This window comes from Prunus avium, chromosome 3 (genome assembly GCF_965620075.1).
Source record: "Prunus avium chromosome 3, drPruAviu1.hap1.1, whole genome shotgun sequence".
In the NCBI taxonomy this organism is placed as follows: Eukaryota; Viridiplantae; Streptophyta; class Magnoliopsida; order Rosales; family Rosaceae; genus Prunus; species Prunus avium.
The window spans coordinates 33253699-33266836 of NC_142286.1; the positions used below are offsets into that span (position 1 = coordinate 33253699).

At 34.1% G+C, this 13138-nt stretch overlaps 3 protein-coding genes across 4 annotated transcripts; 2 read left to right on the forward strand and 1 right to left on the reverse strand.

The window, feature by feature from the left end:
- The first annotated feature begins 6419 nt into the window (after positions 1-6419).
- LOC110770217 (uncharacterized) lies at positions 6420-7720 on the forward strand. The gene has a single exon (XM_021974303.2). The coding sequence runs from the start codon at positions 6778-6780 to the stop codon at positions 7186-7188; it is 411 nt and encodes a 136-aa protein (XP_021829995.1). The 5' UTR covers positions 6420-6777; the 3' UTR covers positions 7189-7720.
- A 1082-nt stretch (positions 7721-8802) lies between these two features.
- Positions 8803-11149, forward strand: LOC110770207 (F-box and associated interaction domains-containing protein). 2 transcript variants are annotated; one of them, XM_021974291.2, is made up of 2 exons: positions 8803-9174; positions 9499-10423. In XM_021974291.2, the coding sequence occupies exons 1-2, from the start codon at positions 9020-9022 to the stop codon at positions 10277-10279; spliced, it is 936 nt and encodes a 311-aa protein (XP_021829983.2). In that variant the 5' UTR covers positions 8803-9019; the 3' UTR covers positions 10280-10423. The 2 variants fall into 2 exon arrangements, with proteins under 2 accessions (XP_021829983.2, XP_088106569.1); XM_088250443.1 differs by adding an exon at positions 10894-11149 and having other exon boundaries at positions 8809-10319.
- Positions 10825-12574, reverse strand: LOC110770216 (PTB domain engulfment adapter). The gene is made up of 4 exons (XM_021974302.2): positions 12249-12574; positions 11445-11526; positions 11203-11361; positions 10825-11069 (listed from the first exon to the last, which is right to left on the reverse strand). Exons 1-4 carry the CDS (start codon positions 12435-12437, stop codon positions 11002-11004), a joined length of 498 nt encoding a protein of 165 aa, XP_021829994.1. The 5' UTR covers positions 12438-12574; the 3' UTR covers positions 10825-11001.
- Between the last annotated feature and the right edge of the window lie 564 nt (positions 12575-13138).

Below are 13138 nucleotides of genomic sequence, written 5' to 3' on the forward strand. Positions count from 1 at the left end.
TTGGGTAATGTAATATCAAGGCCAACATTCCAACAAACCTGCCTAATAAAATTTTAAATTAAAGCCTTCATGTTGGGCTGATTTAGCACACATATTTTTTAGCACATACAAAAGGAGGAATTATTTTTCATTTTTTAGTTTTTAATTTTAACCTAGCTTTACAGTTCATTTGGTACAAAATAAAAGGGTCCCATAAATGTGTAACAAGCTTGAGACACAAAAGTGAGTTACAGATCGTATCAAATCAGATCATGGGTACCAATCATTTTATGATGAGAGAATTTCAACCATTTGATAACAACTCAACTTCAACCCTATATTCCTTTGGATGCAAAACACATATTTATCACGATGAATGATGCATAATTAAGGAAGTCTCCTAGCTATCAGTTGGGTCCCCAGACTTGGACTATGTAGGAGAGAATCAAATACTATAGCATATATTTTTGGTGTTTCAAAGACTCTAATATCATGTCAATCACTCAACATGTTGTGATCTCAACTGTTCAATCAATGTACATAAAAGACTTATCCGATGCCGATAATAATTTATACGTCATCCGCCGTTAATTATAAACAAATACTTATGTTAATTATAGTAGATTATGAATCTCAACGACACATTTAGACAAGAATTAATCATCTTGCCCTTTAGATCGTGGGCATGACCATTAGTGTCAACCATGCCTCCATTTTGTCGTTTAGCTAAGCTACTGCCCACAGTTTGATTTATATACCTTCGTGAAAGAAACAAAAGCAGACGTTGTTTTTCCACATATTCTTTTTATAGTAAATTGAGTTTAAACCCATAAAATTCATTTTAAATCACATACAACTCTTTCTTTTAGTTTTCTATTTAAAATACCCAAAAATTTCAAATAATACCCGATGACTAGGATCCAACTAAGCAAGTTACCTAATATAACTTAAAATCTGATTTATTGTATTTTTCGGATTCCAAAACTATCCCTATTTATGACTTAATGTGTTATGGGGGGTGTAACTAATGACACACGTTGAATTTGGAAAGATTACCAAATGGTTGTAATGGATATAGGAATTAATTTAGAAACTTATTTGAAATTAAATATTAAATTCAACATTAACGTATTAGTAATCTATTTTTGAATTAACGTTGTTTTTTATGAATTACTACTAGTGATCTATTTAACTTATTAGTAATTTACATTCAATATTAAATTTAGGAATTAATGTTGTTTTCCTTTTATGAATTATACGACTAGTAATCTATTTTATTATACTTTTATGAATAATAGTGTAAATTTTAATTATGTTGAAAAATAATTTGATAATCTATTTATTATTTGTTTTGTGAAAAATATTTTTTTAAATGAACCTATTTTTTCTCTAAATATTGTACCTATTTTTTTCTCTAATAATGTACCTAGTATAATGAACCTATTTTTTTCTCTAAATTTTGTATCTATTTTTTTTCTCTAAATAATGTACCTATTTTTTTTTTCTCTAATAATGTATACCTAGTAAAACAATTTACCTAATATAATGAACTTATTTTTTTCTTCTAAATAAGGTACCTATTTTTAATTTATACAAAAATGTGCATAAATTTCAATTATACAATGCACCTATTTTCTATAAATTATTGTGTACCTATTTTTAATTTTTGAAAAATGTACTGAAATTTCAATTACAAAGTAACTGACCTCTTGTTTTTTTTTTTGGTAAATAATGTACCTATATATATATATATATATATTTTTTTTTCATATGTACATTATTGGATATGTAATTTACATATATATATTTTTGGTTTGTAATTTTAGGGGGTGATATGTTAGAGGGTATAGCAACCAAAAGAAATGGGATGATTGATATGCTATTAATAGGGAGTTTTAATTACAATTATGGCAGGTAATGAAATGCATGGAATAAATTATAAATTAAATATGAAGTTTGATGGCAATGATGTAAAAACATAGGAATACTATGACCTCTTATATCCTACTGGTTATTTAAGTTTGAAATTGGGTTTTACACATAGATTTATAGGATGATGGGTATATGTCTAGGAAATAGAAATTGTAGGGACCTATATTGGACAAGCCCTTCTTTTTATCTTAGGAGCTAGCATCCTCTAGGAAAAGAACAAAATTATTAATCCACTAGTGGTTGTCTGAAAAAGTGATTAATTAGGTTTCATGAACCTCCATATACTCAAATTAGTTTCACAACCAACAAATGAAAAAAGTAAATGCCTTGTTGTTTGGTAAATTTAGGCGTGGAAAATGATTGACCGGTACATAGGAAAACAAGGGAGAAAATGTAACACCGGTATTATAGTAATCTTCTCAAATAGCACTACGATAGAAAATCGACCGTATAGACATAATAATAACGATGCTTTATTTATGTCACATCCAGAATTTTTTAAGACTTTGCTATCCTTAAAACAGGACAATATAAACAGTAATAACAGCCCCATAATGGTGCTAATTCAGAACATTTCCCTACTTGTAATACTCTATGTTTTTTTCTCAAATGAATTTCCCATTGTATATATTATCTTCAATCTCTATTTAACTTGTAGGAACACACTAGAATCATTAGTGTTATCTCCAATTATTCTAAAGTATATAATTAAAAATACCTACTCGTAATGGAGTTTGGAGCTGATCAGGGATATCAGTACATGAAGGTCAAAGTCAATGCTCATCCAGTTCATGTCAAGTGCCATTAAAGAAAAGGTATGGAATATTGCCTACTAATTCCTACATACATATCTAAGAACTTGGTCTCCTAATAGATAGCTATCGATCTTTCATCAAATCCTTTTCAAGTTTTGGTGTTGGGTTAAACGCGCAAAGTAGGTCTAGAACAAGTCTTTACTCATAGTTCCACTTTTGACCTACGTTTGTCAAACTTTGGAGAAAAAATCTTCCCAATATTGTACTTTTTTTTTTTGTTTTTTGTTTTTGCATTTAAATATAATGTGGATTAATCCAATTAATTATTCTTGGTGGTCGGCAGGTACTCAAATAACGCACTTTGCATCCACATTCAACAAACTATATGTTTATGAGATTATAGTTGGTTCTTGGTAGTGAGGATTTAACCCCACAACTAAAATCAAAATTTTAACATATCCCGACCCTTTTTGCCTTCTTATTTTATCTATATATCTAAGTGATATATATATATATATATATATAGTGAGTATTCATTCAAAGATCATCTCTATAAAAAATTACTTGAATCCGATATCATTTGACCACTCAATTGAATTATTGAAATTTTAGTACTTTCTTGAAGCACCGTGTTCATTGATTTTGTAGGACACAATTAGATGTCGAAATGGTTTCCAATTTGTCTAATTTTTTGCAAGAATGATCTATGAATGTAGTCTTAAAAAATATATGGTTTGGATCGTTGAAAAAAAATACATAGGGGACCCTAAAGGGTATTTGAGAGATCCCTCAATATATATATATATATATATATAATGAAGCTTTACTTGTCTGCTTTACTTTTGTTTTTAACATGCTAGTTTGTTGCTTTTTTAGAATTAGTCCTTTAAATATGATGTTGACATCTTTAATTATAATATTGAAGTTTATCTTTGATAAATAAAAATACAAATAAAAAGTTGTCTAGAAATACATAAATATATTAGTGGGCAACCCATCTAATGGCTAATGAGTCAAGCTATGCCGTCTTTTAATTAATAATGGTTAGGACCCAAGCACATCCAGTATATACAAATTCAAACCCATGAATTGAAGAGAATCCCTTTTTTTTTTCTTTTCTTAAAAAAGAAAAAAGAAAAAAGAAGAGAATCAAGCCAGAAAAACAAAAAATTCAAACCCTTTGAAATATCTAGTCACTCTGCGGGATGTTTGATTAAGAAAAAAGTATATTGATTATGCTTTTAAGAAAATGAAGGCCACTCCTTGTTTGTTTGCGTTCAAAAGCAATTATAATTGTGGTCACTTGTTGTTTGTTTTTTAACACATGCTTTGGGCATACCATTAAGAGAGAAAAATCAAAACCATGTAGAGTATAGAACATGTCTCTTTCAACAGCTCTTGGTGTGTTTTTTTTATTAGTCTTCAAGTCAATGTTGTTCAATCACTAAGTGAAGAACCAACAAGAGAGTTTTTATGTGTATGTTCAAATGAGTATGTTCGGGATGAGTAGTTTTTATGTGTGTCAGCCACACCGTTACGTGATGTTATCACGCTACTTATAGTATAACATATGTATCTATTCATTGTTTTTATCTCTTAAATTCATGACATATATCGATCTTGTTGTTGACCTATATTATAACACGATACTTCACAAATCACTCTCTTTAGACAACATTAAAAGGCAGTTTTATGGCCCTAATAGGAAAGGGTCATTATCATTAAACAATTCAAACCATGAAACTATCTATAGACGTACTCTCGAAACTAGGGTCAAATATTACAAATTTGTTATTACAACCTCTTTTCTTCCTGGCCAAATTTTTAGTAATTGATGCTTACATCGATTTTTTACCCCTCTTAATTGTATACTTATGTTGAACGTTCAAAATCACATATGTCATAATTATAAATGCAATCTATTGTTTTTATCTCAAAAATCACATGTATCTGACGAAGATCAAAAGGGGAGATAGTAGATATGAAACAACATTTATTCTATTAATTCATGAACACATAACCGAAACAACAACAAAAAGGGACATTAGCCCATTAATCTAAAAATCTACTTTAGAGTCTTCCCTTGTTCAACCGCAGCCGATTCTTCCTCCTCTAGAGAAAAAGGCTCGTTGAGATCAGGAATGATATCAAATACAACTCGATTAGTATTGATTACATCAACATTAGCCGTCTGATGGTGACGGCGGCCATGATCATGAACCATCGACGGTTCAGCTTGGTCTTGACTCTTCCCATGCTTCATATTCTGATTGGAACATTCATAGATGAGTGTAGCCATCTCAAGCAGAATTTCAGACACTTCAATCTCAGCAGGGCTAAAGTGATGAAGCACATTGCTGCCATTGCCAAGAAGAAGAAGAGGAGATTTATTATTACTTTTATTATTGTAAGGGATGATTGGCCTGCCCAGCTTCATAATGCTTTCTTGAATTAATTTAATTAGCCAAAGCCCTGCTGCGCAAATAAAATTATGTTCATGGTTTTAATTTGATATGCTACTATATATACACCAATTTGGTGGTGATTTGTTTCTGTTTCTAATACAAAACCAAGTAGGAAATTGCCTTTGACCAGGCAAATTATTTTACTTTCCTTATTACAGTAGGAACAATAACTTTTTTTTTCTGTTTTTTTTTCTTTTCATGTTTCCTTCTTGTGTGTGATATGGGTTTGGGGTCATAACCAAAATGGGAATCTTAAAACAAGGAGTAATTGCAAAGGAAAAAAAAGAAAGATAATTAGCTAATTTGATATATTTATTTATTTTTGGGTTAAAAAAAAAGTAATTAATTTCTTTCTTTTTTGAGCACTTTACATTACACCATGTTTGACAACAAGCCTACTTTTTGGTTTTTTTTAATATACAGACAACTAGTCTACTTTTCTAATTAAAATGTTATTTATTGAAGGAAAATACTTTTTCATGTCACTAGCTAATGAGTAAGAAATAATTAATAGTTAAGCATGACATAATTTTAGGGGAAGGTGAACCAACATCAAAACTAAGAAGGTGTCCAAAACTGGCCTCTCACTAAATAATATGAGAAATATTTTTGCTCACCACTTTAACCAAGGTGTATTGTATGAAGGATGAACACAGTACACAAGGTCATTTTCAAGTTTTTTTTCTTCTTTTTTTTAAAGCTTTATTAAAAATGCTATTTAGTAGGAATTAAAACAATAAATCATGAAAATTTCAAAAAATATATAACAAAAAAATTACATACTATACGGTGGTCTCCTTAACCTAAACCTTGTCTCTCTAACATTATTCTCATAGAAAATAACAAACTTGCAAATAGAATCTAAAACAACTTTGGAAATCCAATATTATTTCTTTTTTTTGGTATCAGAAATCCAATATTAATTAGGAAGAGGATAAAAGTAGAAGTGCATTCGAAAAAAAAAAAAAGGAAATAAAATCTGAAACAACTTAGAAAATCCAATATGGATTAGGAAGAGTAGAAGCAAATCCGCATTTAAAAAGGTGTGAAAATACCATAGAAAAGCAAAGTTTCAAAATATAAACAAAAATATTGAATAGTATTGTGTAAAGTCCAAGGTCGGCAACCATGAAAACAAAGTTTAAATAAATTTTCTTGTTTTCAACTAAAAAGAAATTAAATTAACTTGTTTTTAACTATTTAAAAAAAAAAGACTAAAAAGAACATAAAGACCAAAGTAGATGAACAAGAAAGAGGCAAAAGGCTGGCAGCTTGGCCCTATTCCAACGTTCACTGTCCAAAATCCAAACTACCTTTTGACGCTTCCACATCCTTCTAGAGAATGAAAAGCACGCGTCAACCAAGTGTCTAAATTTCCTTCCCCTTCTTTCCTCTTCAACCTCAAAATTAGGGCTTCCTCAATTTAGCCCTATTTTTTCTCCAATTATACTCTCCCCGAATCAAAGCAATTTCATATTCGATTCCAGTCGTGAACTCAAATTTGAGAAACCCCCAAAGCGCAACTTCGAATTTGGGGAAAAAGCTCGAGGATTTCTTGAATTTGGGGGAAGGTTCAGAGCTTCAGGAGAGGGTTGGCTACTTGGGCTGCTTTTTCTTTTCGCAAAGATCTCATCTTTCATTCGATCATGGATACCCAATTCCCCAAATCCCTAATTTCCTTCTTTACCCTAATCCTCTTCGCGTTCTTCATCGTCATCTGCTCCTTCCCCACCGTTCGATCTGAACTCCAAACCGAATCCACCATCATCCGATTGCCCTCCGAGTCCGAACCCGCCGACGCCTGTGCCGGGTCAATCCGGTCACCATCTTTATGCCCCGTCAATTGCTTCCGACCCGACCCGGTCTGCGGCGTCGACGGCGTGACATACTGGTGTGGCTGCCAAGATGCCCAATGCGCTGGGGTCAAGGTGGCGAAATTAGGGTTTTGTGAGGTGGGTAGTGGGGGCTCTGCCCCCCATTCTGCCCAAGCGCTGCTTTTGGTTCACATAGTTTGGCTGATCGTCCTCGGCTTTTCGGTATTGTTCGGCCTTTTCTGAGAGTTTTCAATTTCTGGTTCCCATTTGGTTCATTGTTTGGTTGGTTCTTGGAGGCGAGCTTCCAAAGATTGCAGCTTTAGAAGAGCCTTTTTATGGTGGAATTTCAGCTAATATGAAGAGGGGTTTATGGCGGATACTGGGTACATTGTGGAAGATATATCAAATTCATTGCTTGCTGCACAGTTCTCATCAAATTCATCAGTTGCACACAATTTTTTTGGCGCAGCATTTTGGCTAATTGTGGTGCTTGATTTGATGAGGGTGAATTCTTTTTTTTTTTTTTTTTTTTCTTCTTTAGCTAGAAAAAAAGATACATTTGGGTTATTGGGTTTTGTTACAAATTGGTGTAGGATTGATTGTAGGTTTGTTAATTGTTTTTCTTTTTGGCTTTTGAAGTTTTTGTAGGTGCCAACATGTATCCTAGAGATTGTATTCATATTTGTTTTCTCTGTAGAATTCTTTCTGTAAACATGAAAAACATAAACAGCATTCTGATTTCAGGTATTAATTTCAATACATTTTGTTTTGTCCAGTGGATTTGATTTGAACCCCTAAATATTGTAAGACATCGCATACGGTAGGCTTTACATTCATTATAACTTCAAGCATTTCCATTGATTTTTCCAGAAAGATTTGAGCTAAGAAGCTTTGGAGGACAGAGGGGAAGCATGTTCTCTGTTTTTCCTTTTTATTTTTTCAGTTGATAAAAATGAATGAATTAACCCAATATGTGGTGGCAATGTCGTAGCTGGAGCTGTTGCACCCACCCCACCAAGGAATTGGAGTAGCTGTATTGTAGCCTTTCAGAATTTCAATGATTAGTGATCATATAATTTATGCTCACCAGCCTTATGTGAAATGCTCACCAGCCTCATCTTCACATACAAGTGAATATAAATACGTATATTTTAAGCTGGTTATGGAGTTGATTCAATTTTAAGCTGGTTGGACATCAAGTAAAAAAAAAGAGCTTAAACATGCATTGATATCTTCTAGGTGAGAAACATGCTTCGCCAAACAGTTGCGATGGAAGTTATTTTTTGGGTTTATTGGTTGGAAAAATCTGAAGATTGCTTGATTGGTCTGCTCTGTTACTTTTTGGGTTTGTTTCTTTTTTTCCTGGGCAATTAAGGTTGTAGGGCTGGTGTATTGGGCTTCTCTCTATTAAAAGTTGTGGAAGTGGACCACAAATTAAGTATGGTTCCTTTCTTTCTTCTCTTTTTTTCTTTCTTTTTTATTAATAGAGAAAGACTTTAGATGTAATGAGTTTGAATTTGTGAGCACTCTTTAAAGTAGGCCTAAAGGCCAAAACTCCACCAGATTAAACCAACTCCTGGCCAGATACATTGTTAACTTTATAACTGTATGTTTTAATAGAGAGAGAGAGAGAGAGAGAGAAAAGGCATTTGCTTGTTTTTAATTCTATACTACACCAATAGCCAAAGTAGTGGTAAACATGCTCTGTTTGGTTGTCATAGAAGACTTTCTTGTTCCTGGGTCAGCATCAGTAGGGTCATGGATCCATTGGCATGGCTCTATATTCAATAAATTTGCATTCTTTTTTGCAGTAAATCATGACTTTGCGTTTGAAATTGAATGGTGGGGATTGCCAGGACCATCACTTTTTCTTCCCAAAGATAAACCCAACTTTTCTCCAAGTGCATTATTCAATTTTGGATCCTTTATGCCACTATTTCCTTGTAGTTGCCGTCTCTTTGAATACTTAATCCATCCCATCAAATACATCTAAAAACGAAGTATAATAATCTTCTACTTTCTTTACTCTTATATGACCCTATCTCTTCCTTTAGAACACAGCTCATCTTAAACCATGGACTCAGATTCTGAACTGCAGATGAGGAGGAGGAGGAGGAGGAGGAGCAACCAAAGAGAAGATCAACCAGTACTTGGCATGGAGAATTTACCCTATGAAATCGTCGTCGACATAATTTCAAGGCTGCCCTTTTCATCTCTTGTGCAATTCAGGTATGTATGCCGAGCGTGGCGCAATTTAGCTCAAGACCAACATAATCTTGAATCTCTTGATCATTTTCGTAACTCCAACACGGCTGATGAGAACAGTTATCTATGCCTAATCTTCCACTGTGATTATCCCATCAGAAACCATCTTTGTTTTGTAGACTACCCTTTTCATCATTGTGGCAAAGAGGCAAAAATAGTGAGAAAAATCCACACCCCTTTCTCTGGTTTAATGCCTGAGTTTGATGTGGTAGGCTCATGTAATGGTTTGCTATGCTTGTCTGATTCTTTATACAATGATGCACTTTACATATACAATCCATTCACTAGGGATTATAGAGAGCTGCCCAAGTCAATTCAATTTCCCAATCAAGAAGTGATTTATGGATTTGGGTTCCATCCAGTTACTAAGGAATATAAGGTGGTTAAGATAGTTTATTATAGGAATGCACATAGAGGCTCATGGCATCGATTTCGAGTCTATCGTCCACAATCAGAAGTTCAAGTTCTCACTCTGGGAAGCTCCAATTGGAGAAGTATAGGCAAAACATCTCACTACCTTCATCACTGGCCTGCACAGGTCTTGGTCAATGGAAGGCTTCACTGGGTTACTTGGAGAAGAAGGTACCACCCAGGACGAAAGCTCATCTCTTTTGACTTGGGAGATGAGCAATTCAGGGAGGTCCCAAAACCTGAGGCTGATGGCTTAAACAGGTGGGATTATCATCTGCTGGTCGTAAGAGGCTGCCTTGCTGCAGTTTTCTATTGCAGCTTTGGGAAATTGGAGATGTGGGTTATGAAGGAGTATGGTGTGAAGGAAGCTTGGGTCAAAGAGCTGAACATAGCAAGCCATGTGCCAAAGGCATTGAAACAAGATGTCGATAGATCATGGAAGATTTCAAAGATTGCTATCAGAGGAAGATATGTGAGGGTTTTGTGTGTTTTGGGGAGTGGCCAGATCTTGTTGGAGTACAAAAGCAGAGCTCTGGTTCTCTATGACCCAAACGGTGGAAATTTTCAAGATCTTGTGTTTCAGGGGATGCCAAAATGGTTTCAAACAGTTGTTCATCTGGGCAGACTTAACCAAATTCATACCCTTGTTAATATGTGAAGGGTTCAAATCATGACTTCTAGTTTGTGCTTCTTTCCCTGTAAGTCTGCTGATTGAAACAGATCATCTTTGTTATTGTTGCAGTATTTGTATATCGATTTGATTCAGGAAATTGAAATGTTTCCTCAAGTTTATTTCTTAAAATTCTTCAAAAATGAAAACCATCTTTGATCAATCAAAACTTATCAAACAGCCTTTCTAAAAAATGAAATGAAATCAACATCAGATTCATATTGCTTACAGCTACAGCCCTGCCATACATTAATAATTGTACCATCTTTGAATTACTTTTGCACTTTTTTTCTTTGGTGAAAAAGATCACTTTGCATTTTCTTTCTGTCTTTTTTTAAGATCATTGGGCCCATACGTCTCTTTCAAGAAGTTACATACGTCTAGAGGCCTTACAATTTTATCATACCACTCCTTTTGTCATGAGGTTACAGAGGGATCCCAAATAGCAAACCTTTGGTATTGGTAGTTTGATACAGTAATGAGGAAAGGATTCTTGACCCAATTGTGGCGAGAAAATGCACATTCGTCCACTGTTCAACAAAATTAAGTATTTCCTTTATTTCTTTTTTTAATGAAACTTTGAGTACAAATTATACATGCAGATCAGAGAACATTGCTTTTGGTCAAATTGGCTAGCATGCTTGATTGAGGAGCTAATCTCTTTCAAAATCGAGGGCGGAAGCTTGCGTTGTGTGACCTACACTGAGGAGCTAATCTCGCACATTACTTCTCAAACGCTCCAGGATGTACCCTTCACCTGTTAGGTACTGGACCAAGCCTTCAAAAACAAACATATATGATCAAACATGCTGAAACAGAGCAAACGCTTATTGATTAACGAATTGTAGTGTGGCTCTGTAGCTGATTTTGCAAAAGAAACTATATATTTCAGTAGGCAGATAAATTGTTACCATTGGTATAATCTCGACAATCGTGATGGCCAACCCTCAAATTAGTGTCCCAGACTCTGTTGAATTCAAGTGCCGTATCTATGGCACTTGCTTTGGGAGACCCAACAAACCAGCATTTGCTTCTGGGGAGTTTTGACAACTTCCTCATAAGAACAACTCCTAACATTTAGAAAGAACAAATACCATATGAACACCAAGAAACAAAATAACAACTGTATATATTCAAAAATTTGTAGGGTCACCTGGTATTGCTTTTCCAGATAGAACTGCAAGGGCTGCAAATATGTTTTCAGGATCTTTTGGTTGAAAATCAAAAACCAAGGCCTGCAAAAAGAGACTCAATGGAATTGGAGTTCAAACTTTCGTATTGAAGGAAACAGAATGGCACATATGGCAAATTGAAGGAAACATATATCTGATACAATTGTTCAATTTGCAAGAAAACAGTGATCATGATTGGATTTTTTTTTTTAATTATTATTTTTTTATAGTAGTGGGCTAAGAATTTAAGAAAAACCAATGTTAGAAGATAAAATTTAAGAAACTAAGAAAACCCATGTTAGGATAAATGGATAGAAAAGCCTTAGCCCCGTTTGGTGAGTTGAATTATGTAGTTGGATAGGATTCATAATCCTAGTCAAATGTTTGGCTGCCCAAAAACAACACGGATTGAATTATATCTAATCCTACTAAAGTCAAATATAGTAGGATTATGAATCGTACCAAAATGTTGGGATTAAGTTGGATTGGAGTATGTCTAATCCGACTAAGCCATGGAATAGAACATTTCAATTAATCTAACCCCATAATCATGTGTAGTATCAAACACATCATTGAATTAGTATTATCATTTCAAATCCAATGTAATCCAATGCAATCCAATTCTACCTATAATCCAATTCAATCCAATCCCAGTCACCAACAAAGCAAAACACAAATAAATATGGTAAATTAAAGCCAACCAAGGAAAATTGGGCAAGAAAACCCAAAAGAATTAGTGAACTAGCTAGCTACCTTATCTAGAGAATTGGAGGGACAAGAAGAACCTGAGAATGAGGTGGAGGTGAGGAGGGTTTAACAATAACCATGAAATGCTGCAAATCCCAGAGATTGAGAGAGTAAGCAGAAGAGGCAAGAAGCTGGGCAGGCCCTTTTGTGGCTCTTAGAGGCACTGCTGCTACATACACCTCATCTCTTCCTTTGGTTACTGTAGGTTTCATGAGCAGTGAAGCCATGGATGCTTTGGAAAAGCACCTGAGCCAACCGTTAGTGGCTTAGAGCGGTTGGAAGACGAAGCTACAAGTGGACAACAAAAATATGGAAAAATTAAAAATAAAAATAAAATCTGTCCACTGGGGCTTGGTCTTGGTGGAAGTCTATTTTTAGATCAATAATGTCCAAGAATTTTATATAAAGGACAAATGTTGTGAAGGCCATGCCCAAGAAAAAAAAGTTGGAAGAGTCCTTCACGTTGTTTAGATTGCTTTTCCTTTTCTGGGCCATCTAGCTTTATAATATATATTGGAAGCATTTCTATAGTTAATGATATTGAAATTGAACTGTTGAACTTGATGTGTGTATAGAACGGTTGATAAAATGTGTCGTATTTTTTTTTATTTACACTGACTACTCCATTTCCATGTGCTTTGCATGATCACTTTCACATTTGAACTACATGTCACATTAGTCTTTTTGTATTTGGGCATAATTATAGGCCAGTAATTTTAACACTTGTTTTTTAACATCTGTGCAGTCCTTATGCGAGTACGAAAATATTATAAAAAAGTCACTTTTGGTCCCTGTAGTTTGGCACTTCAACCACTTTTGGCCATGTAATTTCAATTCCGTCAATTTTGACCCTGTAATTTTATATTTGTAGCAATTGAAGGACAAGTTAGTATTCCTGTCAATTTCTTTGACGATACAAGAGGCAATT